General features: G+C 51.0%; 1 protein-coding gene across 2 annotated transcripts; it reads left to right on the top strand.

Annotated features, from left to right (window-relative positions):
• The first annotated feature begins 3,003 nt into the window (after positions 1 to 3,003).
• PRAG1 (PEAK1 related, kinase-activating pseudokinase 1) lies at positions 3,004 to 27,244 on the top strand. Of its 2 annotated transcripts, none has more exons than XM_056356971.1 (6): positions 3,004 to 3,117; positions 5,598 to 5,992; positions 7,336 to 9,170; positions 18,179 to 18,336; positions 21,709 to 22,448; positions 25,922 to 27,244. In XM_056356971.1, exons 2-6 carry the CDS (start codon positions 5,636 to 5,638, stop codon positions 26,957 to 26,959), a joined length of 4,128 nt encoding a protein of 1,375 aa, XP_056212946.1. In that variant the 5' UTR covers positions 3,004 to 3,117; positions 5,598 to 5,635; the 3' UTR covers positions 26,960 to 27,244. The 2 variants fall into 2 exon arrangements, with proteins under 2 accessions (XP_056212946.1, XP_056212937.1); XM_056356962.1 differs by lacking the exon at positions 3,004 to 3,117 and adding an exon at positions 4,892 to 5,510.

Genomic DNA, 27,244 nt, shown 5'->3' with positions numbered 1-27,244 from the left:
CTGACACCTCTGGTCCGGCAGGAAAGGGAGGGCTGGGGGATAAAAGGGGTATGGCAAACAAAGCCACCAGCCTCTGGAGTAGGAAAAAGGTCTGTGGGGCACGGACAAGCAGTTTTCCAGGGAGGTGCACATGGACTGAAGCAGCTTTAATGCCAGCAGGCATCAGCACCCCTGGGAGCCTGCTGAAGGACAGCCCTTTGCTCTTTGGCCAGGCAGGAGGCAGGTGCTGGTGCTGGTTGCCCCTGGCTCCATCACAGGTGTGTCTTGCTGCCTATGAGCCGGCAAACTGGTGGCAGCACAGACGGTGCTATCCCACTGCCACCTGAAAGATCTACCAGCTGGGACACCATGGGTGAAGCTGGAATCTTGGAAGGGACAGGAAGATGCCCCGGAACATCAGGGACCACAGCCAGGAGGAGATGCCATGGGTGGAAACTAAGATTTGCTCAGTCACACAGTGTGGAGCCTAACTGATAAAAGGTGTCACATTTTTTTCTGTTGCTGTGTCTTTTTTTAAGACCCCTGGAGTAAAAGGCACTGTTGGCACCAGCAGTCTTGGGAACTGGGAAGCCTGGTTGGCCATGAGTGATGCTGAACCCATGTCCAGAGAGCTTTCCTTTTTCTGTCTGCCCACAGAGAAACTCCCCCGTCGGTTTATGGCCATTCGTCTGGCTGTTCCCAGGGGTCTTCTCTTACAGCTGACACTTTTAAAACAAGGCTTGGTGATGGTCTCACTTCTGCCAGCGAGGGATTGTGCTTGAAGCTCTGGTTGGCCTGAAGTTTCCCTTTGTGCCATCGGGATTGCTCCAAGCCGTGTGCCTTGTTGCTGAGTCAACGTTCTGGAAAACAACACATGGGAAGATAGATGGCTGGCCAGGACGTGTGGTCATGTCTTAGCAGGCTTTGTGTGCTGCTTTCCATTTGGGAAGGCTTCTTTAGTGCAAATTTTCTCGGATATTGAGGAAAAAATCTAAAATGAACAATGATGAATCCTGTACTGGAGAAGCCACAGAAGTTTACAGCCATGTGAAGAGCCACCAGGCTTGGTCTCAGACCTCACAGATCAATTTTTTTATGAAAATTTGAGGCTCTTCAACTTTCCACCGAAGTCTTTGGGCATTAACAGGCTAACTTTACTAGAAAAAAAGAAATTTTCATTATCCTGTAATCCCAAGGCCTCTGGCACGCGAAAGGTTTTCCTACCTGGGGTAGACAGTTCACCCAGCAGGTCCAGGGCTGTTCCAGTGTGAACACAGGATGGATTTTAAATACAGTTTTCCTTCCCTAAGCTGTCCCTGGCTCCTCACTAAGAAGGCCCTCTGAGAAAATTACAGCACCTTAGCTATTAGAAAATTATAGTGCTTTTATTGAAAAGAGCGGAGGCTCTTTTAAAAAAGTTCCAGCTATGAAATTCAGATGGTTGAATTTGGTTAAGTTTATTGTCCTCTGAAATTAGCTGGCCACACAGACCTCAGCTACAACCTCAGCTGGGCTGGTTCGAGCTGGGTTCTTTCATTCAAACCTCTTAAAATAGGGAAGATGTCGGAAATTTGGGCCACTCGTTTTCCCAGTTCATTTTCCCCTCTCCCAGATGAGATGTGGCTCTGTGCTAGAAGAGAGGTTTCTGCCATGATGAAAGCATTTCTGAGAGCTAATTTACTCGTTCGACTGGGCGTGCTGGCACCGGGATCCTGCATGCAAAAAGACACAGCAAATTGATTGCGAGTGGTTTGCTTGAAAGAAGAAGCAGGAGGTGTGTTAAGCAGATGTCTTCACGGCAATATGGCAAATGAAGTGGAGGAGTTCCCATATTTTCCTGTGTTTCTGCTTACTGCGGGGTCTCTGGTCTATTTTAATAACTGATCGAAAAAGAAGGGAGAGCACGAGCAGACAGCTGTAACTGCGGAAGACCAGCCAGCTGGGATGTGTGCAAGCAGAAAGGTTTGCAAGCTGCGGTACTGCCAAAATTCCCTGAAGGAGAAGAATTTAGTGGGATGATTGGTTCCCGAGAAGGAAATTTTTTCTATGATAGGCGCTGTGCACCTCTCCAGCTTCTGCTTTTCTGTTCGGGGCTTGAATTTCCCATTATGCAGGACTATTTGCCTTTTTAATCCACTGTTTTATCCTGAAATGTATAAGACTAGAAATGCTTTGTTGAGCTAAAGGAGAGGTGGCTTAAGCAAGGAACTGAGCCTAAGCCCGTGAAGGGCAGGGGGAGACCTGGTTTGGGGTTTTTTTTTCCCCTAGTTTTGGGGAGTTTAGATGCTCAAAACTAGATGCCACAGAGGAAGCACTAATGTGAGGGAAGATCACTCCTTTTCCAGCCTGCCCTGAAGTGCAGCTCAGACACTACAGGGAGCAAAGCCTCATCCCGCTCCCTTTTAAAGACCCCCAGACTAACAGAAGTTTGGGATTTTCCTGAGATGCTGTCTGCATATTTTTATTTTTTTTTTTTGCACGGTGGGGTCAAATCCTGCATTTGGTGGCTGCAAATTTCTCTTCCTTCCACAGCATCCCTCCGGGCTGAACTTCCCCGTGTCCTTGCCAGCTTGCCAGGATGCGAGGATGCGGGAACCCTGTGGCTCCCAGCGTCTTCCAGCTGGGGACAGGCCCGCCCCCGAGCCTGTGGTCGGGTGCGGGTGTCCCTGCGGGGGGTGGGGGTGCAGGGCCCGATGGGGCTGTGCGGGGCTGCTGGGGTAGGTGGGTGCCTGCATCCCCCTGGGGGGTTGGTACCACGGGGGATGTCCCCGAGACGGTGCCCGTCTGCGTGAGCCTTGCTGGGGGGGGGGGGGGGGGGGCGTCACCGGGTTGCCTGTGCCCCCGCGGTGAGGGGTGCGCTTTGTGCGAAGGGGAGCCGCGTGTGCGGGGGGAGCGGGGGGGGGGCGGGGGGAGCGGGGGGGGGGCGGGGGGAGCGGGGGGCGCCGCCCCGCCCCCGCCCGCGCTGCTGCCCACGCCGTGCCCCGAGGGGGCGGACCGGGGCGGGCCGGGGCGGGGCGGCCGCTGCCCCCGGCCCACGCGGGGCCCCGCTTGCCACTCGCCCGGTGGCGGCGGCGGCCGTGGCCGGGCGCAGCGCGGAGCGGAGCCGAGCCCCGCCGCCGCCGCCGCCGCGGGAGGCTGGTGAGCGGGGAGCGGGGCCGAGGAGCAGCGCCGGGGCGGGCGCCGGGCCTCCGCCTCCCGGGACAAAGCCGGGCAGGGAGGGACCCCGCCGCCGCCGCCGCTCGGGGCCGGGGCGGGGCTGCCGGGGGGCCGGGGCGCTGGGGCCGGGGCGCTGGGGCCGCGCCGGTGCCCACCGGGCGTGCGGGCAGAAGGGCGGGGTGGGGCTGAAGCCCGTCCGGGGCGCGTACCGCTCCCCACCGGCACCGCCGCCTGCCCCGAGAGCCCCGGCGGGCCCTGTCCGGTAAACTTTTCCCAGCGCCGGTGGGTGCCCGGCGGTGGAGAGGGTCCGTCCGCCAACCGGAGCCGCTTGGGGTGGGGTTTGGGGGTTTTTGGTATTTTTTTGCGCCGGAGCATCCTGGTGCCGCATCCTCGCACCGCTATCCTGGGTAACAAGTAGCCTTTACGCCGGGTCCCGGCCGGTGCCCCGGGCGGCGCGGGGCTGCGGGGGTGCCTGTGACCCAGCTCCCGGCTTTCGGTGCGCCGGGGGGGCCGGGCTCGGCGCGGGCGCGGCGGGGCTGGTGCGGGCTGGGTCCTGGCACCCCGCGCCCCGGCACCCCGCGCCCCGGCAGAGAGAAACAGCGGCGGGTTTCGCTGCAGAAAGGGAACTCCCGATCTTTAAAAGGCGCTTGGCAGCGCCGATTGTTACACCAGAAGCGAAGAGTTTTTTCTGGCTTCGGTCCCTGCTTTCCTCCCTTTGATTTTTCTTTTTTCTTTGCTGGCGCTCATCAAGACACTTGCTCAACTTTGGGTGATGCCGGACACCGCTTGCTAGGGCTGAAACAAAGAATAGAATACTTTAAAAACGTGTTTGCTCTGCAAATAATGATAATCTCATTGAAGGTGTTGGGGTATATCCAAGAGTGATTTGCTGTCCTCTGGTTAATTTGGACTCTGTGAAGTCCGTGGCAAAACCTGTCTAAAACAATCTCTTCCCTAAAAAGGGAGACACGTGCACGGATCTGATTTGTGAATCCTATTAATATTGCCCTTTTTCCTGGGTTTTCACGAAACAGATCCTAATTTATCAGCCTGCCAGGTGGAGCGAGTCTGCAGGTACTAATGCTTTAGCCAGGCAAAACCTCCCTTCCCAATGGTGGCCTTTGAATTCGGATTATGCACGTGGGGCAGTGGCTCTGCCCCGCTTCACTTTGTCCCACCCGGGCTCTTACTAGTGGTCTGTCTTTTCGCCATGCAGTAGGGTGGCTGTCAGAGAGGCTGCCCAGGGCACCCCTGAGCCCGGAGGCGAGAGGCTTTACTCAAGTGCAGGTGCAAAAGTGTCCATAGCTATGGTGGTGTTGCAGTATGTCTGTGTGGAGAAAGTGCTGAAGGATCAGGCTGGTAAATTTTGCTCTCGTGCCATCAGGATTGGGGGGTAAAAGTGCCTGTTCACTCGGAGACCCTCTGGAAAAGAGCTTCAGTTTGCGCTGGCATCGGCTGGCTGGGAGATGCTGACCTGCAGCTGGTTAGGAGAGGAAGGACTCTGTGGAGCCGTGTGGGGGAATCGTGTGCCCTGATACCCCCAGTAGCCAGCTGCAACTTTCCGCATCTAGTCACGTTTTCTGATCTTCTCTTCCCTAATCCACTGAGCTTTGTGGGAGTCCTCCTCTGAAGTATCTCCAAAGTTGTTAGCTCCAGGTAGCTACTGGCTGAGTGCAGACCTGGCCGTGTGGGGAGGGGGGGGGGGGGTACAGGAATGCAGGAATGTCTTGTTCCTGGGGCATTTCCTCTTGGGGAAGGAAGATGGGAAGGGATCCTTGTCTGTAAGTAAGCCAAGAGCAAAACGCTTCTCCCTTTGCAGACAATGAATCGTTTCAGCGAGCTGCCACTGTTATTTGTGGCTCCTGGCAAACCAGATAAGAGCTTTCTGCCAGGCACTTGCTCAAACCAGTGCCAGGCCCAGCCTTGCCGATTGCCTTTCTCCGTTGCACTGGGTGGGAGAGAAGCCTTTGTGTACCACGGCAGTAATCACAGTGGTGCTTCTGGGTAGAGGAAGGTTGTTGTCGGTCCCCTTGGTTACACAGTTGCCGATTCTGGTCCTTGATCTCGAGGCCTTTTTATTTTCCAGAGAGAGGATGCCACTACGGAGAAGGAATTTTTCCTGCCTGGCTCTGCTTGTGGGGCTGTGAACAGCTATTTCCAAGATCTTTCCTTTACCCTTGATCTAAACCTTGCATGAGGCTGGTTATACATGCTCATTAAACAGGGAATTAAATCACATAGGAATGCTGCTTGCTTGATGTCTTCTCTATTACAGAGCTATGCTTAGAAGTTGAGGCTTTTCAAGTGATTGTGTGGGCTTTAGCTAAGCTGTGAAAAAAGCCTTGTAAACAATAAGCCTTTGTGACGAAAGCAGAGTAAGTGTAATTGTCACCTGTCCTATTAAAAAATCTTCCAATTTGGGGGCATAACCAAACTAATCGGACAGTGTTGTGCTTTTCCAGATAACCAGGTGATCTTGAAGAGCAGCTCTGGGGAGCAAATGCAAAATGAGCAGCGGCGGACAGTGCAGAAGACGCAGAGGGCTCTCGGTCTGACCCACGAGGATTTGAAGATGTCTGCGTGCAGTGACTTTGTGGAACACGTTTGGAAGCCCGGCTCCTGCAAAAACTGCTTCAACCCAAAGAGTTCCCATCGACTGCAAACACCCCCAGACGTGGGAGCTTGTGGCGTGCTCCCGAATGGAGTTAGGACCAAGCCCGAGAGCCCTGCCTTGGAAGACGAAGGTGTAAATACCTCTCCCTTCTCAAAGCCAACAATTGCTGTGAAGCCAACTATGATAAACTCGGATGTTTCTGACGCGTGGGCGGATGTGAATATGAATGCAGATCTGTCACAGGTAATGATTAATCCAGTCAAAGCATGACTTCCCGTTACTTACCTCTCCTCAAGAGTGCTAGGAATATCTGCTAAAATGATTTCCTTCCCTTTGTTTTTCCTTCTGGTCTTGACTCGGATTGTTAAATTATATAGTACCTTCTCAAAGTACCTTTGGCTGAATCTGAATGAGCTGTTGCTTATAAGGCATGTGCAAAGGAGCTTAAAAATACATTGTCTGTTTAGGAGCTGCCAGATGTTAAATGAGGATGTGGGTTAAAGTTATTTTCCTGGGAAGATATACTGAAAAGAAGTCCTGTCTGGTTGCAAGCAATGCTAACTGGATCCATGGTCTTCGTGGGTGAGGAAGAAAGTGCCCTACCTTCCTAGCCCAGCTCCTTGGGCTCCCAACCTTTGCCGCAGCAGTAATGCCCTCCGGGTGCAGCACTGCTGCCTGCCTGCAAATGGGCAAGCCCTGGTGGTGTGAGTTGCAATCGAGATGGGTGGTTCACTCCGCTCCCTGACCAGTTGGTACCAGGACTGCCCCAGCCAAATGTGGGCTGCTGTCACCCTGCCCCTGGCGCAGGTGTGGTCGGATCTCCCACCCTTGCCCCCGAGGAGAGCCAGGGCTCACCAGCTCTCTTCTAACCCTCCTGTTGCCCTCCCTTGCTTCTGTTCTAGGGGCAAAGGGCACACGAGCACAGGCTACTGTTGTTGGTGGGGTTTGATCTGAGTGTGCAGATTTGGCCCCAGGCTGAGTTTTGCTCTATGGGAGTAGGTTTTGCCTCCCTGGGATGGGGGCAGTGGGGGGGGTCGCTTTGCAGGCACATGTTATCCTCTGCCTTTCCCACTTCTGCCTTGGCAAGCAGGAAAGATCTCCCTCAGATGAAAAGATTTTGGATAAGTTTGTCCAGCTGCTCCCCAGTCCGTGCTGCTGAGCATAGGCAAGCTGCTATCCCAGCATAACCTGTGATAGCCTGATAGTCATTTCAGCAGTGTGAAATGAAACAAGCAGAGAGGGTTGCAAATATTCCTTCCCTCTCTGACTCTTTAATTGCATGGTGATTCACGGAGAGGATGACAGGTTGGACATGTTTCTGGCAGCAAACCCACAGAAAGAGAAAGGAGAATGCCTTATTTCAGTGCACTGCCCTTGTTGATAATGCAAGGATTGCAAATGGTTCCGGAAATAGGACAAGTGTGCTTTAAGTAGAAAATATTTGTGGTAGTTACTGGTGGCGTGAGCACAGGGCAAAACAGACTCTGAATGCCAGAGGATTTTTCTGTGAAGCTGGGCTTTTTTTTTTTTTTTTCATTTTGCCTATGCGCATCCTGACAGTGCACTTGTCTCTCTGGCACCTGCAGGTCAGCTGGGGCATGGTTTCTGGCAAACAACTCCTTCTGAAATCAGGAGAAGCCCAGCGGATCTGCCTTGACAGTTTTGGCAGTGGTGGTGTGAGAAAGCCCTTCCTCCACAGCACGCCCGGTGACTGCTTGTCTTGCTGCCCTCCCAGCTACTCCATGGTGGGCCTGCGCAGCCTGGAGAGCCGAGTGGAGAGAAACGTCTCCATCCACAGCCTGGTGCTTGTGGGTGAGGTGGGCAAGCAGGAGGACAGAGCCAAAGACAAGTTTGCCCTGACACATCGCCCCCCCTGCCCTAACCCATCTACCCTGGGGGACAGAAGCTCCGCAAACTCCAACAGAAACCCTTCTTCTCAAGCCAGAGAAGGAGCAGCACTCCCCTCAGAGGGTGACCGCGGTCACCTCTCGGCCGCTTTTGAAAGTGAAGGGGGGGAGTACTGTTCAATCACGGACTGCCACCAAGAGCGCCCTGTCTCATGGGAGCCGCATGGTGCGGAGGGGAAGGGTGCCCGGTGCGAGAAGGAGAGCCCTGCTCCCAGCGGATGGAGGCAGCGGGATGCTCCCGAGATTCCCAGGCCAAGTGGCAGGGCGGTCAAATTCAGTGAAGAGGAGCGCAGAGCTGTGAACGTGGCCTTCTGCATCACGAAAGACCAGGGTGATCCTCTCCCCTATGCCCTGTGTTCAGAGAGGAAAAAGCTGGCTCTGCACACCGAGCCTGCTGCCCTCCCCGAGAGCGCAGGGAGCAGCAAGGTGGCTGCCCTTGCTTCGTCCCCAGAGGACGAGGACTCTCCTCCCCCTGGAGAGCCCTCTGGCACCGGAGGCCCCCGGCCCGAGGGTTCGAGCACCCCTCAGCAGGCTCTGGTGGAGCTGCAGCGTTCTCGCCTTGCTGAGCCAGCCCGCACTGATCCCATCTACGCCGAGAGCACCAAGAGGAAGAAGGCACAGTTGAAGGCTGTCAGTGGACAAGCAAAAGGGGAGAAGCTGGCTCGCAGCACTGGCAAGGAGCAAGCTGAAGGGACGTGGAGGGATGGTGGCTGGGCTTTGGGTGGTGAGAAGGAATACCAGGACTCCACCGGCCAGGTGGCGGCAAAGATAACTGTGATGACAGCGCACACCGAGGATGACCACAAGACTATATTCCTCAGCAGCCCTGACTCGGCGGTGGGAGTTCAGTGGCCATGTATCAGCCCCACTTCTCACCCTGATTTTGGTACTTCATCACCTACCATTGAGCCTGGAGAGGTTTTTCAATCATCTGGAAGTGAGAGCAGTTTAAGATTTCATCTGGCAGCTCCTGCCAAGACATCGGTTACTGAGAGTCCAGCCATTCCCCCAAAGATGTCCAAAAACAACCAGCCGAGCAGTGAGGGGAACCGTCTGCCCCCAGTAAGCTCCCATGTGGCAAAGTTTGGTGATGACGGCGGCCGTGATGGAGCTGGTGTTCATCTGCTGCCGCGGAACTATACTGATACAGGTGCCTTTGGGGCATCCCCTTCTCTGTGCACTCATGTCAACGGGGTCTCTGTGGAGGAGCCCAGCAGAGGTCTGGTAGGCACCTCCTATGACAGGAGGCAGAAATACTACACCCCAACGTGGACCAAGCAGTGCCGGATAGAGGAGGAGGAGGAGCAGGAGGAGGAGCAGGAGCTCTTAACTCACCCGTGGGCAGTGGGAGCTGAGAATGGAAGAGCTGGTGCCGACCTTGTGGATGATGGCCTGACGCTGGAGAGCCAGACTGGGATCAGCAAATCATCATCTTTCTCCTTTGACTTCCCTAAAGACAAGAATAATGGCATGGAGTTTGTGCCACCGCCACCGCCACCAAAAAAGCAGTCCAGGTACAGCCCTGTGAGTGTGTGCATGGCAGTCTGTTAACCAGTTGTGATTGGGGTGTTTGCTGCAGGGATTCGTTGACTAGGAGGTGCTTTCTGTTCTTTTTTTTCCTTTTCAGTTCAAAGGCGGGCTTTCAGGAGCACGGGAGGTGACTGCACAGCTGAAAAACTACTTGCCTTTTTACCCTGAAAAGCTGTCAGATCTTCGCAAGTCCTGGCTCAAATGCCACGCGTAGTTGCAAAAGCCCTTCAGGGCTGCAGGGTACAGCCTTGGGTCCCAATATCTAAGTGAGAACAAGGTCTGTGCTGAGGATGCCTGATGTTTCCCACGTCAGCTTGCTTCTGTCTCAGCACAGTTCCTTGATGTTGAATAGGACAGAAAATTGGGGGTTGCAAGCTTCTCTTATGGGTGGAACTGGGCAACGTCTCTGGTGCTAATAGTAAGGGCCTCTGAAATCCTCATTTGCAGTTTGGCTCTAATGTCTTTTTGCTTTTGAGGTTAACTCTTGAAGCTGCAGTTTCCTAGAGAGGACTCCTTGCCTGCAGGCGAGTAACTGGGGCTTGCCTAACGTGGCTGTGATGTGTGGGAGCTGCCTGGCTTCAGGCACCCTCTGCTCGCCGCTCTCCTTGAAGTCAGGTTTGCAGGCAGGGCGACAGCAGCCCCTAGAAAATAAATGTGAATGAGGGAGAGCTATCCATTTGGAAGGCAGTAGCTCTGCTAACCAATTAAAAAAACAGGCTTCTGATATGTGGGTGCATTCAGTATCTGCAGCTTGTGCGTATCACAAAAAAAAAAAGGGGGGGGGAAGGAAAAAAAAAAGATAAAATGGAGGAAGAAATTTTTTTTTCCTTTCCATGCAACTAGTGGATTTTGTTGTCTGAGCATACTGGGGAGGGATATTTTCACATTCTCTGGGTGCCCTGTATTGGCTTTATTGTGTGCATCAGTTTTGTTACCTGGAACAGTGCATTGCACAACAGATTTGGCTCCAACTCTTTGCTTTAAAATTTGAGAAGAGGGGATGGGTGTTTGGAGGAGAACTTGCTCTTGGGATCCACAGTCAAGCTTATGCATAGGCATCGGTGACCTCCAGTTTGAGACCGTGGTTGAGTTGGCCCATGCTCTGTTTTGTTCTCATGCTGAATTTCAATGTTTTTAGGGTTGGCTAACCCAGGGAATTAGTGTTTTAAACTGATCGAGTGATGAACAAATTAGGTTTCACAAGGAAAGGGAAGAGATGAACAAGAGGCTTTAGTTCTCCTTAATGCTGGGCTTCCTGCTGTGATGCCGCATGGCTGCTGGAGTCAGAGGAAAGAAGAGGTCCACAAGCAAGTGAGCACACAGACAAGTTTTATTGCCTTTAAAATCAAAGGGAACACTAAGGTGTGCTTTAGCTTTGACCCTGTGAACTTTCTTTCATGGCTGGTGCCACTTGGTGCCTCCTATCAGCCTAGGGTGTGGGGTTGTATTTGCCACATGAGTGTTGTTGAGGCCAGCGGATGCTGTTGAGCAGTGATCATTTAGGAAACACCAAGTTTCCTGCTGAAAGTCCTCTAGAACCTGATTCCTTCCCCTGCAGAGCAGAGGTCTGGGCAGGCCAGAAGAGTGGTGGCACTCGAGCTCTGCAAAATATATCCCAGCAGCATCTTCTGCTTGCAGTGCCAGGGCCTCCTTCCGCTCATGGAGGAGCAGCCATGCAGAGCCCTTTTTCTCTACTGGGGGCAAGGATGCTTCCCTGGCAGTCCTTGGAGTGTCCTTTCTGCCTTCGTGAAGGCTGGGAGTGGAGGCAAGGGGCTACTTGATGTGTCTCCCTCGCTGGGTGACTTGGACCGGCTGTGCTCCAAGCCAGGAGCATGCCCTGCTGTTGCCCTCCATGTGGAATTACAACCATCCATCCTGAGGGGCGTGGAGCATTTTCTGCTTATTGGAGGGGCTGTTTCATGCTCCTGGTGTGGTTGGGCTGTGCCAATGCTAACAGTTGCTTCTGAGTCATCCTGAAAGCATCTGTGTGCTGGAAAGCCTGTGTGACAGCAGGCAGGGAAACTGAGGTCGGGAAACACGTGGCATCCGTGACCAGGATCTCTGGCAGAGCCATAAACCCTGCCAGGTGGTTGAGGTAGGTGCTGGCGTTGCTTTTACTCCCTGTAGCTGTAGGCCATGTGTTGTGCTACATGTATTTGTCTCCTAACCGCCTTGATGCCTTCAGCTGAGCCACGGGGCGCCTTCCTCAAAGAGCACAGCCCTCCCTCCGGCTGCCAACCCCCTGCGCAGCCAGCCTGAGGAGCTATCTGATCAGATGGCAGGGTTTCGCAAGCCATGCAAACCCAGCTGGTTGCTTTGTTTGCTTTGAGGGTGCTCTTGTTTTCATCTCAAGCATGGCTTCTCTGAGCATGTCGATGCAGGAACCAGGGTGGTGTTACCCGTGTGCGGCGGTGGGAGGGATGGCTGTGGACACAACTGGTTAAAATCACCATGGCAGAATTGCGTTACCCTGGGCAGTTGTCGCTTGCAGCTTCAGGTCATGATAGGACTCTGACCTGGTGCTGGAGGAACATCACCTCTGGTCCTCCTGGGCTGCAGCCAAATGCCTGAAGAAGGGAGGAAGGAGGTCTTGCACACAAAGATGACTCTGAGAGACACGTCCATACCTTCCTAGGCCCAGGCAGTCTGTGGGCATGTGCTCATCGGTAATGGAAGAACCACCAATACTTCTGTTACGCTTACGTAGTCCCGCACAGGCAGAGCATCTCAGCCCAAGATGTTCTCTGGTGGCACAGCTGCAAAGGCTTCTTGGATGGATGGATGGATGGATGGATGGACAGATGGAGATGAAGCCAGCATAAACCTGGTTGTGGCACAGGCTTGGGGCTTAGCAAATCAGAGTTCATTTCAGCTGCAGGAAAGGCACGTTAACTATCTTTTTACTTTCTAGATCTCAAGCTACAGCAAGGTATTTGATTTCATGCTGGAAAACGAAGCCTGTCTGTTTGACTTTCCTAATTAAACTTAATTGCTTATTTTAAAGAAAACTTGCATGTGTGTTCAAACTAGTTTCAAAGCAAAGCAAGAAAAAGTGAGTCTGTAGATTCTGTTTTGTTCATCTTTGCTCTAACAGTCAAAAGGGAAAAAAGTTTTTACAGGGTAAATTCCTGCCAGGCACGAAGGAAACTCTGGTTTTGCAGTAAGCTCTCTTTTTGGATGGCAGAAGGAGTGATGTTAGGGAGTTTTCAAAGTTGGGACAAAAAAGGAAAATAATAAATTTGTGCCTGTTTTGTCCTGTATAAAGCTACTCTGAACCTTTTGTGACTGTTTCTACATACAATCTGTTTGTCCTGCTTGTTTGAAATGTTATAGATATTTAAGGGTTTGCTTGGTCTGAAGGGGAATAGAAAATTAGCTTAATGACAAAAGGAAAGAGATTGGAAAGAGAAGATGGTGGCTGGTCGCCTTCTAAAAGCTGGGAAGGTAGCTGGCTAAAGAAAGGGCTCACCAGGGGAACTAGGATCCCCAGGACTGGTATATGCAGTGATAGTTTAAAAGTTCTTCAGTATGAAATGCTCTAGCATGGCCTTCAGTTTCTTGGCACAAGGAATGAATCTTTGAAATGTGTCTCTCTTATGCAGAGGGTCAGGCTAAATGAGCCTCATGGTTCCTTTTAGCCTGCACAACATTGACAGTTAATTTATTTCATGTGCCTGTTCAAGACAAGAAACAGTGATGCTGTTTTGCATCTTGAGCTGTTGGCTCTTGGGCTGTTTTCATAATAATTAATGCCACCTTCACAAGGCAGCGCCATAGATCGCCTCTGAAATTCGCTGAATGCGCTCACTTGGGGTAACAAATGTGTGTAGCACATCCCATCCCAATGCCTGCCACGGCTGAAAACAGCCAGGAGAAATGAGCCTGAGGTGTGCCAAGATTGCATGTTATGGTGCTGCCACTGCCGCTTGTTGCCAGAGGGAACAGAAAACAAAAGCATTACAAAAACCTGATGGCTTTGGGTATTGGATCACCAGGAAAAGAGCCAGGATTGCTTCTCGCTGGGGAGGTGGTGCTGGCTGGTGGGACTGTGCCGTCTGTTCCTTGCCAGGACTTGGAGCAGTGCTGTACCTGAGACAGATTATTCCCTTTTCTTGCCATTCCCAAGGCACTCATTTCTCTTTGGGACTCAGTGTTGTGGCGTACCCCGGTGACAAAAGCAGCCTGGCTACACGGAGCTGCTGTGGCTATTCCAAATGCAATTGGAAATCATGTGGGTCCCAAATTTTGACCCTTTTCTCCCTGACTGTGGGTGACAGCAGGGATCTCCTGTTTGGTCTAGGACAAGCCAGATTTATTATTATTATTATTATTAACATAATAAATCATAATAAATAAATAGAGAAGACACTCTGGATGGAGTCTATTTAAATAGTTAATTAACAATTAAATAAGTAAATAAAGCAAAGAAGGGAGGCTATGGCTTAAGCAGGAGAGAGAATCATGCTCCAGGACATGGAAGGAAGACACCTTTTGGATTCCTCCTGTGTTTTCTGTTTGAAACTAATCAGGAATTTCTCATGCTGCTTCTGCCATGGGATTATTTTTTAAAGGTTGTGATTTGTCGGCCAATCTTTCAGGGGAGTTTTTCTTTTAAAATGGAAGTAATTCACTTTTCTGCGTGTTTCCTGTCTTACTACTTAAAGCACGGAGTTGGAAATTGAAATGAGATTTGTCCCACTCACCACGTCAGAGCATGCAGTGATTGAATTTTTGACCCATCTACCATCTTAATTCTGCACCTAATCTGAATTTCCCCTTGCATCTCCAGACTCCAAACCCTTGTTTCAGCTTAACCTGCACTGCATAAAACCTTTTTGATACAGCAAGGAACAGTGTAGTCCTCTGGGCAGAGCTAGGAGTGTTTCAAAATCCTCTCTCTCCCTCACCTCAGTTTTGGTTTCTCCACATTTATCAGCTGTGAGCAGAAGGGTAAGTACAAAACCAAGCCTCAAATGTGAGCTCCTGTATGCTGGTTTTTAACTGCCCAGTGCATCCAGGGGGAAATGCTGAAACAAACAGTAGTGGAAGGAGGAGTAAGATAGAATTATTCACATTTCATGATAGACAAGCATATGGTACAACAGTGCTTCCTCTTGTGTAAGAATTATGGCCAGCTGTGTGCTGTTATGATGCTGTAATGTAGTCTGACTTTTCTGTCTGCCATGCATCAGTTCCAGTATTTTATTTTAGGAGAGGGTGTCCTGTTGCCATTATCACCAGACTTCTGGAGCGTGGTTCAGTTTGTGGAGATCCGTGCGTGTTCTGTGTTCTCATCTGCTTCCTTCCTCTGTTGCTCAGGATCTCTGTTACCTGTTCACATCCTGCCATCTATGCCGAGGAGCAGCGACCCCCTCCTGCTGGCACAGCAAGGCTGGGACCCCCCCAGGATGGGGGCTGCAGAGTGGGTACTCCTTGTGGTTGGGTCTCTGCATGGGGGAGAGATGCATCCCTCACCACTGCCAACAGGCTGCACACGTGGCGGCTGCTGGAAAGGACCAAGTGGGAGCCTTGCAGCTCTTGCATCTGAGTGGCCTTCTCCTGCTCACAACCCCCCTCCCCCTGCCTCTTGCGCTTTTGGAAGGTAGTGAGGTCTGCATGTCATATCTTGGGCCAGAAATTCAAGCCGAACGCATACCTGGGGTCTGAGGAATCCCTAGGGTGGTATCCCAAGGCACGTGTGTCTGCTGCAGTCAGGGAAGCCGTGCTTTGGTGCCCATCTCTGTTCCCTCTCCAAGAAGTGCAAGGCGCACAGTTAGTGATGCTGGAATCCTGCAGCAGCACCTGGTGGGACCTCGGTCTGTTAAGAAATGTGAAATCTAACATATGGCCACTGCTCAAATATGAATTACGGGAAAGATGAAGCATACCCTGGCCAGAGATGCAACACGGGGCATGGCAAATGATCCAGGTCCCTTTGCAATGTTATAGAACACGAAACTCTGTGGTTTGGGTTTTTCTTTTGGTTTGGTTTGTTTAACAAGACCGCTGTTTTCCACTGTGACTTCTTTTAGGCAGGACTGTGGGAATCATGTGGAAAGCCAGCTGGATAAAATTGTTTAGGAAGGGAAGACTGGGGACTAGTGAATAGGAAGGGTTGCCTCGAAATGGCAGTGAGTTACATGGAGGATCCTGAATAATTGAAGTGTATTTAAAGCCAGCAGAAAAATGTGGAGAGCTGGAAATACTGTCTTATGCGTTATTAGATGGGGAGAACTGACTCTTGAGACCTGTTCTTTATACACTGGCACATGAAGGAGGCTCTGGTGCTGCTCTTGAACCTGCCGGTTACATTGAAGGTGCTGAGCATGGATTTTTGAAATGGAGGTAAATTAACCACTGCTACATCTTTCTGAAGGGGAGCAAGCCAGTGCGGGAGCGATCCCAATAATTTCTTCAGGTTTAAGATAGATTGACGCTCTTTATTTCCAATATCCTTGGGTCAAAAGGGCAGGATGGAGCAGAGCCACCTGTGCCCTAGCAGTCACACGTGGGGGAAGGAACACTAGCAGAGCAGGGAAAGTTTGGGTTAGCTGTAAAACAGGATCCATCCCACAGGCTGTCACAGCAATGTTCAGCATTTAGGGTGGAATTTTACTGAAATGGGAGAGTTTGACCCTAGCAAGTGTTTTCAGTAATTCTTCGGTATAGTGGGCGGTATTTTAGTTTGTGCAGGCTACAGCCTGGGCTTCAAGCAGCTTATAGGAAAAGAGGGAGATGTAAAGCAGAGGGGGAGATGTAAAGCGGAGCTATTTCCAGGCAGTATTAGCTGGCCTGGCTGTAACATCTGAAACAAGAGCAGGATGTCGTTTAAGCAGCAAACAATTTCTATTTCGGTGTGCCTATTCAGGAACTGCATTTTACATAAGTCACGGCGGTACGGAGAGGAAACGGGGCTCTCTGTGCATCTGACTTCATTCACCGCAATGTTGAGCTCAGCAAAGGCAGCAGCCAGCATGGTTCTGGCAGCTGCTGCGTTGCACCCAGGTTACTTGGAGGAATAGGTGTGGCTGCGCACCGTGGACCTTGGACCCCGCTGAGCAAAGTCCCATCTCTCTCTGAGTGCGGGAATGGTAAGGCAGCTCCATGGATTTGTGCTTAAGTGATGGGAAGGAAACAGAAATGCACCAATTTTTTTGGGGGGGGTGGGGGGGTGGGGAGTGGGGGGAGTGGAACGTGGTAGAAAACCTCTCATCTGTGCAAATCAGGCCGGCTGTCTTGCAAAATCCTCTTTTCTTAGGGATTCAAATGCTTCCTTGATTCTGGCCAGGTTAGACAGTGCACCTACATGGGTGTGCACCCATGTGTTTTTTTCCCAAATCACTAAAAGTTAAGCATCTGAGAAAGCTATAGGATAATTATATATCTTTATAATTAAAAAAAAAAAAAAAGGATTTAAGTCTAGTGGATAGCTTTCAATGGCATTAATTGTAACAGAGCTGAAAACCTCTCCCTCTCTCCCTCTCTCTCTCTCAACTATGACTTGTGTGGCGCGTCGCAAAGTTTGGTAAATCATCCTTAAGAGACTTGCTGTGGTAAATTCGTCACTAGTGCAAGAGCAGTGTCTCTGCTGAGTTATACCTGAAGTGGTTTTAGAGCTTTATTTTCATCAGCCCCTGAGTATTTTTAGACCGAAGCTGCTCAGGCAAATGAGGAAGTCTGGCAGAAGTTTCTTCCGGGCTTCTCATACACTCTGCTCTCCATGCGGTGGTGTGGACATGAGAGTAAGTGCTTTGTCTGGATGGGGAGCGAACATTTCTCAATCTTCAAATAAAAATTGCTTGTAGCATCTGCTGTGCTGGGGGGGGGTTGGGACAAGGAGGGTTCCTGTGCACATGAACAGGGTGGCAGAAGAAAATGGTCGTGCATGTCTTTTGTTTGTCTTTCTCAGCAGCCATTCAACCGTCTGATTAGGAAACGCTGGATACCTTCCAGCAAGATAGCTGGTGGAAGTCCCTTTTCTTTTTTTACAAGTCTGCCACTAACCTTTTTACATTCTTAATCAACAATGTGTTGAATTTTATCAGCAGATTGACAGTTTTACTTAAAAAATGTGGACTGATGACCTTTGTTTGCTGGCCAATAGACTCTGAACTGTACCAAAGCTAGAAGCGTTTCTGCTCTGATGTACTGCCTGATTTCAACAGTTTCTGTGGTTTTCCAAGGAGGAAAAAAAATGAAGAAAATGCAGGGGAAATTCTTACCTTAGTGAAAAGTCCTGCTTGCCTACAACTGATCACTTACTGTGACCTGGCAGGTTATAAGCCCAGTTTATAGTTTATTTATTTATTTATTTAGATGGAAGCTGCATGGAAAGCCATGGGTCTTACATTAAAAGCTGCATGGTAGGTCCTGAGTTTGGCAGACACTTGTTTTCTGCAGAGGTGCTTCTTCTTTCAGGTGTCAGTTGTTACTGTGATGCACTGAGGAGACTACAGCCGCTAGGGATGGACTCTTCTTCCACTTATGCCTCTGCCATAAAGGAACTGGGTTCTGACACCCAGCCTCAACCTGCCCTTCTGTAAAATGGAAAAGTGATGCCACGCCCTTCCCTTGGGAACTCTACTGAACGCAAACACTGGCGGGTCCCCATTTCCCAGTGATGGTGGCCAAGATGGGATGTGGTCCAGGACCCCCGTGTGCTAGGCAAAGGAGGTGCAGACTGGGGCTGAATGCTGTTGGTTCAGTGGCTCTCCCTCTCTGCTCGGGCACAGCTGGTTTGACGTGGGGGTCTGCATAGGGGCTGCAAGCCTATAACCTGCTCAGTGTCAGTGGGGTGCAATCCCCAGGTGCCAAAGAAAGAAGTGAAGCACACAAGAATGAGGTGCTGTGGCATGGTAAAAAGCTGCACAGTGTCTGTAGGGATGGGCAGAGACCAAGCTAAGGCTGCTCTCAGCTTCAGTCTCCATGCACAAGTGCATGCAGGGTATCTTTTGCCGTCTGTCTCCTGACTGTTCTCTTTCACTGTCTCTAGGCATGCTCTGAAAATGAACCCGAATAACGCCGAGTTGGAGAGGGTCAGCAACAGCTCTGCCGAGAGCCTCAGCCCACCTTTCAGGACCATCCATGTCAGCTTCACAGCTGGCTCCACCGACAGCTTTGACTCAGACACACAGACTGGCAGTGATGGCAGTAAGTGACCATTGGGTGTGGGAGAGGTAGCATCAGACCCCAGGAAGGAGTTAACATCCATCCTGAGGCCTGCAGAGTCTTCAGAGCTTCAGAGCACAGATTGTGAGGGCCTGATCACCTAGTTCCCCCAGCAACCTTTCATCTTTCCACTTCCCCTACCCTTCTGCCTCTTGATGCACTTCAGATGAGTCAGGGCAACATCACAGGCTTCTTCCTCTTTCATTTGGCAAGTGCCAGAATTGTTCATCCTGTAGCTCTCCTCTTGTCTGGATAAAACTTCTATCTGAAAGCAATTTGCCTTATCCCGCTTGTGCTTCATACATCACACAGGGTCACGAGTAGCCGCGCTGTAGAAAGTCCTCCGTAGATTTGAGGAATACCAGAAGGAGTCTTGTGCTAGAGGTGATCTCTCCCACTCATTGTGTTCCCAGTTATTTCTTGAAGGGGAAAAAATCTGCCTGCACTCGTTTAACTGAGATTAAAAAATACTTACTATGAAGTCACTTTTTTCATCAGTGCGTAACTTCGACATGCACTAACGTGTTCAGCAGCTCAGAAAGTATTTCCTTTGCAAAAGCAACCTTCGTGTAGTGGAAGTTCTGTCTTTCCAAGAGCAACAACGTGCAGCAATAAAATTAAGAGCCAGAGTTCTGGAAACTCCATTTTATCCACTGTTAACTTGGAGTCTCAGAGTGAGACCATGCCAAGAAATTGTACAGGGGGAAGAAAAATTCGCATATGTTGGATCTTTATTTGTTGGGCACAGAAGCAATTTGCTGTCAAAAATGATATGGGACAAGAGGATTTCTCTGTCTCCACTAACAGAAGCAACTGTTTCAGCTCACCTCAGGAAAGATGAGTTTTTAAATGAATAACTTGAATGCCGTTTTTCTTGCTGATGCAAGCAATAAGCTATGCAGTCAATCACTAAGTGAGGTGAGCTCGAATTAATTTGCTGTCAGATGTTAAAATACGAACGGGGTCGGGGGGGAGCTTTTAAGCCCATGACATACAGGACTCTGCTGAAGGCGCAGAGCACTGTTAGCAAAGTTTGTGAAAGGGTTTCATTTGTTACCCCGTGCTTGGGGCAGAGCCCAGGAGCATGTAAAAAAAAAGGTAAGAGCAGTTTGTCATCTGTAGGCTAGGTGTGTGGACTGGTTGCCAAAGCTTCCAGCGCTGACGTTTGTTCCGTAAGACTGCTAAGTAAATCTCGCCTCTTGAAACAGGGATTCAGCTGCTTGTCCTGGCAGAGATACCTATGTTGAGCTGCTCCTGGGCTGCAGGCTGAAGAATTTCTCTTGGCTGTATCCTTTGTCAGAGCCCCTTGGATTGGAAGTGGCAAGAGATGCCATGCTGAGTGATCCCTGCCTGTGGCTTTTGGCAGGGTTTTAATGGAGAGGATCCTTCCCTTGGACCCAGCAGGGTATGATGCAGATGTCTGGCTTTTCATGGAAGCTTGGGGCGTGCACCTCTTGAGCCATGGGCTCCAGAGTTAACTGTGCACAGCTGAAACTGGAGAGCAGGCAGTTGCTCACTGGGTGTGCAACGCAGGCAGCTGGGACAAGGGCCCAACAGGAGGCAGGTAGCTCGGCACCCAGGAACTGGGGCAAGAGACACGTGCTGATTCACAGCGTTTCCTACAGAGCTGTTTCTGAGCATGTCATCAGAAATGGGGTGCTGAAACTGCCTTGTGTGGGAAGCTCATCTTCTGCAGAAGCCAAAACCAGTGCTGCTTGTTCCTGGGGTGTCCCTGAATGCTGTTGTTTGGGGTAGGGCACGTTGCATCGGGAGCATACAGGCAGCCTGGGCAGCGGAGGGGATAAAGAAAAATCAATGTCATGCCAGAAAACTGGTGAGGAGGGACAGGGACAGATCATGCCAGCATCCACTCTGGTAGCTGAGAACTGGGGGACCTGTCTTCAGGTGGCGAGCAGCTAACAGGGACAGCTGCTGTGGCCCAGGTGGTATGGCATTGAGCCTGCATGTGACGGGCCAGGCCAGGCTGGGAGCTCAGGGGCTGGAGCCCCTGCACTTGGAGGTTGTGCGTGAAGAGCTGGTGAGTCACCAGGGCGGTGATGGAGACCAACGCCTGCTTCGGGCTGCCATGGAGCTGCCCCAGGGCGTTCCTGTGGAGCAGGCAGCAAGCCACTGTGAGGAAGTGCCTGCTGGCAGCTGCCCTCACCAGCAGCCTGGCGAGGAGGAAGGCTGGCTTACTACCACTCTGCAGCTTCGGAAGCTGGGTTCAAAGAAAGCAATAGATCCCACTATCTGCTGAGCTTGCTTGAGGCAAAACCCCACTGTGCACCTTTCGAGGTCTATACTTGCCTGCAAGGTGTTGGCAGAGCTCAAGTTTATCAAGAGTCCTGCCTGTCATTCAAGTGGCATAGAAAATTCTCTGAAATAATAAGGTGCCTTCCTTTCATTTCCCCTGCATACCCCTCCACTCCTCATTCGTTCTGTCTCCGTGACCTGAAATCATTGCTCTTTAGTTCAATGTCAAATCATGCTTTTTCTCCATCCCCGCCCCTCAACCCCCCCTTTTCCATTCTTCCATGACATGCAACTGTATTACCTGTCTCCAGCCTGGCCAGGGTAGGAGAAGAGCTGCTACAGCTGCCTGAAATGAAGCAGCCAGCCCAGCCCAATGCATGCGCAGATGGCATGTGGAGCTGCTTGGGGTTCGCTGGTACGTAGTGGGGCCAGCCTGCTCTCTGAGCAAAGAGATCTGGCAATAAGCTGGGGGACATGCAGCAGGGGCGAGGCCAGATTTTTTTCAGGAGGATGGAAACTTGCCCAGTGTCCCATACCCAGTGTGAGGCAGAGAGGTGGGTTCAATATACTCCTGGGGCTGCTCTGGTGTAGCCAGAGGGCCGGAGCTGTAGTGTGTCACTGTCCTTACCACGCTGTGCTGCTGAGGTGGTGGGTGGCAGCTCCCAGGTGAAATGGGCTGTGTTTCATAGTGACAACAGATTGTCCTTGTATCCCGAGTGCTTCATTCTTACCTCCCTGTAGATGACATCACAGCTTAAATATTTACCCTCTACTAGCTTTTTACTACTGTGTATGCAGTTCATAGGGGAGTGGTTGCGGCGGTGTGTGTGTGTGTGTGTGTATTTCTCTAGGTGGCTGGTTGCAACCTGCTTTGCAAACTTTCTGTACTAAACCGGATTAAATCCCTAACCCCTTTGGTGAAGCTTTGCAGTGGTGAATAGGTAAGGACTGTGCGCTGGGTTCAGATGTAACCTGGTTTGCTCCTTTGTTCCCAGCCAGGGCCCTGGCAGAGGTAGGGGTGGCAGGGGCACGGAGAGAGACCTGCGTTCCCAGCCCGCGAGAGCCACTCACGGCATCTTCTTGTGTGTTGCTGTCTCCTAGGGCGCTCGTCTGAGCCGAACCACTCACCTGTTCCAGCTGAGAGCCAAGTGTTTCCCTCTGTTCCTTTCCTTCCCGCTGCCAGTGAGGATGGTCTGTCCTCTGCCCCCAGCTGCCCACCCCCTCTGCCCCAGAAGAAGACAGTGAGCAGAACGGTGTCCTCCCCAGATGGCTTCTTTGGGGGACAGGCGTCTTCAGGCAGAGCAGCTGGTGCTGCCAGCCCCAGGCTGAATGTCAGCCACTCTGAGAGCAATGTCTGCCTCCGAGAGGAGCCTCCCTTCATCCACCCAGCCAGCCTGGTGGGCCGCCCCGGCGCCTTCTCCTCCTCCGAGTCCCTGGAGAAAGGCTCCAAAGGAAACAGCTACTGGGGCTCAGCCTCCAGTAAGAGCACAGGGGCATGCATCCCCAGCAGAAACCTCCAGTCCCTTTCCTCCTCGCAGCTCAGTGTGTCCAGCCAGGTGTCATCGGGCTCCAGCCTCCAGCTCCACAACCTCCTGAGCAACATGGACAGCAAGGAGGGGGTGTACGCCAAGCTGGGGGCCCTCTACGCTGAGTCCTTGCGTCGCCTGGTAGCCAAATGTGAGGACTGCTTCATGCGGGAGCAGAAGAATGAGCTGCACTTCAGCGAGAACAACTGGTCACTCTTCAAGCTGGCGTGCAACAAGCCCTGCTGCGATTCGGGGGATGCAATATATTACTGTGCCACCTGCTCCAAGGACCCTTCTACCACCTATGCTGTGAAGGTAAGCCCACATCCAGGAGGTATCCAGGCTTATCCCCATCTTCCGCTTGGGAAGATGAGGTAAAGAGCTGCAGGGTTCAAGGCTACGTGGGGGTCCATGGCTAAGCTGAGACTGAACCTTTGAGCTTCTTTTTACCCCTTTCTGGTGTATGGATTTGAATGAAAGAGTGGGAAGCTGGCTCAGTGGTACGCCTTTGAGAAGCACCATCAGCAAACAATGGCCCATTTTCTCTGCTTGTCTTTCCCACAGGTGAAGTTTGGCAAGCAAACCCCCTTCCAAAATGGTCACTTTTCCTCTGCCACTTGCAAAGGTTAATTTGGAGAAGTAGTTTTCATTGTAACGAATGCCAGTCAGATGCTTATTGCTGCAGACTAGACTCTCTGAAAAAAATCCTTGGGCATACACTATGCTGTAAACTCAGAGGCATTCACCTCTGATAACACAAGCTGATGAAAGGCTGTTCAAAAGGCAGCATTTTTGCCTCTGCCTGCCTTTTAAGTGGAAGGTCTGACCCAGAAACCATGTGAGTGCTTATATGATCTTGAAACTACAGGCATTAAGATATCGCAGATCTCAATTAAACCATGCGAGGCTGACCTAGACATGCTGTGTAAGGTCAGGTCTGAAATATTTTCCTGTAACTCTATGGAATCCATGTTTGAAATGGAAACTTGAGGTGCAATAGTTCAGCTCTTTGAAACCTGGATAAGTAAGCTTATCCAACCCGTTCCATGGACATCCCATGGATTTTGGGTTCTTGACCCATGTTGCTACTTGAATACAGAGCCTTTAATTTCTATTCTGACTTAACCCTAGGGGCATCTTATTGCTGCTTACTCTTCAGGTTGTTTTCAAAAACTAAAGTAATCCCCAAAAAAGCACTGTCAGAAATGCATTAAGCAAGGGGAAAAAAAAAATATCTCTGCTGAATTGCTTCCACCATTATGAACCCCAAGGGGATGTTTTAGTTAAGTGATAGCTTTAAAGCCAGTTCATATTTTAAAGGAAGTAGGGTCAACTCAGCAGGGGGGCTGTAAATAACCAAAATGGAATTTGATGAGATCTTGTACCCATACCCCTAATCCAGCACTCGGATTAACACTTGTGTGTTATACCTAAATCCATCACAACTTTCCTTCTGAAGCCTGAACGCTGAGTGGTGAGCTGGTGTGCTCCTTTGCAATCTGTGGTTCCTTGTGGCACCCCCCTCTCCCCCCCCGTGCTTTTGCGTGCCGTGTTAGGTGGGGTTCAGAGGCTCAGCTCTATGGCTGTAGTGCATAAATACTTGCCAATGCAGAAAGAGCACATACTGATCTCTTAGTGGGACTGCACTTGTATCCCTGTGTGTGATGAGGGCTTACTCTGTGTCCTTGGTACACTGCAGAGTGCCTTAATAAAGCCCAAACCACTCCAACAGGGCCGCGCTCTCCACCAGCGTAAAGTGAAGTTGTGTGTGTGTTTACACATGTGCATGCATACGCCTCCTGCAGTGTCCCTGTGTGCCACCTTCCTTTTGGGAGCTGCAGCAGAGAATAATTGTGAAACTTTACAACTAGCTGATTCCTAGCTGCCCCTCCTGGCTTCTGGTACAGATTTGCTGATATGAAAGAGATCATAGACCTGTAGTTAAAATTAGACTTGGAGAGCTCAAAAAAAAGATCTGACTTGAGCCAAGGAGCCTGCTGAGGAGTAGGAGCCAGAGTTTGGGCTGTGCATAGGCAGACACAGCTACGTATCAAACAGAAGGAGCCAGGGTTACATGAAATGGCTTTGGAGGAATTAAGCCAAGATATGCTTCATGCCTTGGCTTCTTTTTCCACTTAAAGATGCGTGACTAAGCCAGCCCCAGGCTCCTACTTGGATCTTGGTGCGTGGAGGATGCCTCTGGTGCAGCCAAAGTCACAAAAGAATGGATGGCCAAGGAAGATCTCCCTGTGTTCATTTGGTTGTAGTTATTCTTCTAGAGACTCCTCTTTTGCAGTTCCTCCTCTTTTCCTAAGCCTTACACATCCTCCCTGTGTGGGGAGGAACAAGTAGGCTTGTTCGGCAGAGGGCTGGAAGGCCTCCACCGCCTTTGGGGACCTTCTGCATCTTCCTGCATCCCACTGCATTAATCTGCAGTCTGCCTGGCTCTCCAAAGCTTGTCCTTCCACAAAATAAGCATGCAGCCATGGCAGGGTATTTTTGTTTAGAAAAGAGAGGACAATAGGGAATTGAAATGCCCCGTCTCCACAGTATCGTCTCATCTGAGTGAATTACCTGCAAATGCCTCGATTCAGACCCTTGCTAGAGGAATACAAAAGCAGCCCATTTCTCCAGCTCCTCTCTATTCTTGCATCTATTTTAACTCAGAGGCAAAATTGATTTCTTGTCCGATTTTGCACGCATGCTGTGACTGGCAGTGGCACGCTCCAGGGTTTGAAACCTTTTATGCTGAGTTTCGGCCTGTTGCTGATTCCTGTGGGTGAGATATAAATACATTGCTAAATAAAAGGAAAAAAAACCCCGGTGTATAAAGTGTATAATAGAAATGCCAGAAGGCCCCATAAGCTAATGGATACTCCTATAATAAACCTGGGTTTGAGTTTGTTTAGTCTTTAATGTAGTCATAAAGCTAAAATACAGAACAAAATGAAGATAAAAGTCACGTGGCTTTAAGAGAATCCAGATTATAAAATGCTTTTTTTCCCTTGAGTTTGCTTCACTCTCTTATTTCTAAGCCTGTTTTCAGCTCCTGCTTTCTCTCTGCTGTTTTTCCCCTGTGCTGATGAGTACAGCTTGTTACTGGTTTCCCTTAGCCATTGATCAGGAGTTTGAGAGTAGTTGCTGACACCAGAAAGTGGAGTCGTTGAGGAGGACGTGAAAGTGGCTCCAGGGCTTAGGACCAGCGAAGGGTTAGGTGGGGAGAAAGTGCTGGAGGTCTCTGTCCACCCCTCACTCCACACAGGGCCACCTTCGCAGCTGCATCACATCGTCTGGGGCCTCACCCAGGCAAGAGTGAACCATCTCCAGAGATGAAGGCAGACATCTTCTGCCACAGGCTTTGCTTTTCCCTCTGCAGAATGTCTCCTGAGTTGCAGGGGAGAATCTCGATGATATCTGTGACATGCTATATGTCCACGATATAAAAGCTATATTGCTTGTCGGCAGCGAAACAAAATCTCTAGAAGTTACTGATGGGAGGACTGCCTTCCTCCTGTCCTGCAAATCCTGGGCATTGCCTGGCAAAGGAAGCATGCCAAGAAATGCAACCCAGACATCTGGTTGCTAAGGTTGGGTTGTTGCAGGACAAGAAACGTCCTCGAGCCAGGGGATAGTTTAAAGTACTAAAGGGAGTAATGCGCACCCTGCTTCCACTGATGTCTTCCTTAGCATCTGCAAATCTCGGCTTCAGAACCCACCTCTGAACTTCTGGTCTCTGCCCTGTCTCTGTCACTGACTGATGAGACTTTTCTTTTGGTCTCTCCTTACAGATTTGTAAAACCCAGGAGTCCAAGGTGGCTGCTTCGTATTGCAGCCCTGCAGTGCCAGTCCACTTCAACATCCAGCAGGACTGTGGCCATTTTGTGGCCTCTGTCCCCTCCAGCATGCTGCTGGCCTCAGATGGGGGAAAAACCATGCCTGGGGACGGCCTCCATCCCTCCCGCGGTGCCAGCGAGCACGACTGTGTGGTGGTCATTACCCGGGAGGTGCCAAGCCAGACCACTGCTGACTTTGTGAGGGACTCAGTGATGTTGCACCAAGCCAAGCCCGAGCTGTACGAGCGCCGTGTTTGCTTCTTGCTCCTCCAGCTGTGCAATGGCCTGGAGCATCTCAAAGAGCATGGCATCATCCATCGTGACCTGTGCCTGGAGAACCTCCTGCTTGTCCCCTGCAAGCCCCCCATGAGCTGTGTGAAAGCCAAAGATGACAGACACTTACCCCGCCTCATCATCAGCAATTTTTTGAAAGCCAAACAGAAGCCAGGAACTGGAGACTCCAAACTGAGGAAGAGTCAGGCCCGGCTGGCTCCGGAGATTGTGTCGGCTTCTCAGTACAAGAAGTTTGATGAGTTTCAGACTGGTATTCTCATCTATGAGCTGCTGCACCAGCCCAACCCCTTTGAGGAGAAGGTGCACCTCAGGGAGCAGGAGTACAGCCCTGAGGACCTCCCTGCTCTGCCCAGCCTGTCCATCTACTCCCGGGGGCTCCAGCAGCTGGCTCACCTGCTCCTGGAAGCAGATCCCATCAAGCGTGTGCGGATCACCGAGGCCAAGCGGATGCTGCAGTGTCTGCTGTGGGGGCCCCGGAAAGACCTTATCGAGCAGCCCCTCAGCCACGAGGAAGCCCTCCGCCAGGTGCTTCAGAACTGGGTGGACATGAAGCGTGCCCTGCTCATGATGAAGTTTGCAGAGAGGGCTGTGGACACGGAGCGGAGCATTGAACTGGAGGACTGGCTGTGCTGCCAGTACTTGGCATCTGCTGAGCCAACCTCCCTCTCACACACATTAAAACTGCTGCAGCTGCTCTGACCTTGGATGTGTCTTGGAGGCAGCTGAGGGCTCCTGGTTGCCTTGTGGCTAAGGTACACAGCCCCGTTATACATGAGAGGTTTGAATTTCAGCTGCGAATGCATGTTCCGCTCCTGCCCCACGCTCAAATCAGAGTGTGTAAGACACGTCCGGTACCCTCAGCATTGGTAATTTGCGAGCAGGCAAAACTGGGAACCTACCCCTATTTTGGGGGATATTTTTTTTTCTATGGTAAGTCTGTGGACTAATAAACTCCTGCCTGCAAGTGTGCATGTTTCTAATGAA

Source organism: Falco biarmicus, chromosome 1 (assembly GCF_023638135.1).
Source record: "Falco biarmicus isolate bFalBia1 chromosome 1, bFalBia1.pri, whole genome shotgun sequence".
Taxonomy (NCBI): Eukaryota; Metazoa; Chordata; class Aves; order Falconiformes; family Falconidae; genus Falco; species Falco biarmicus.
This window is presented reverse-complemented; position numbering and strand designations above follow the sequence as displayed.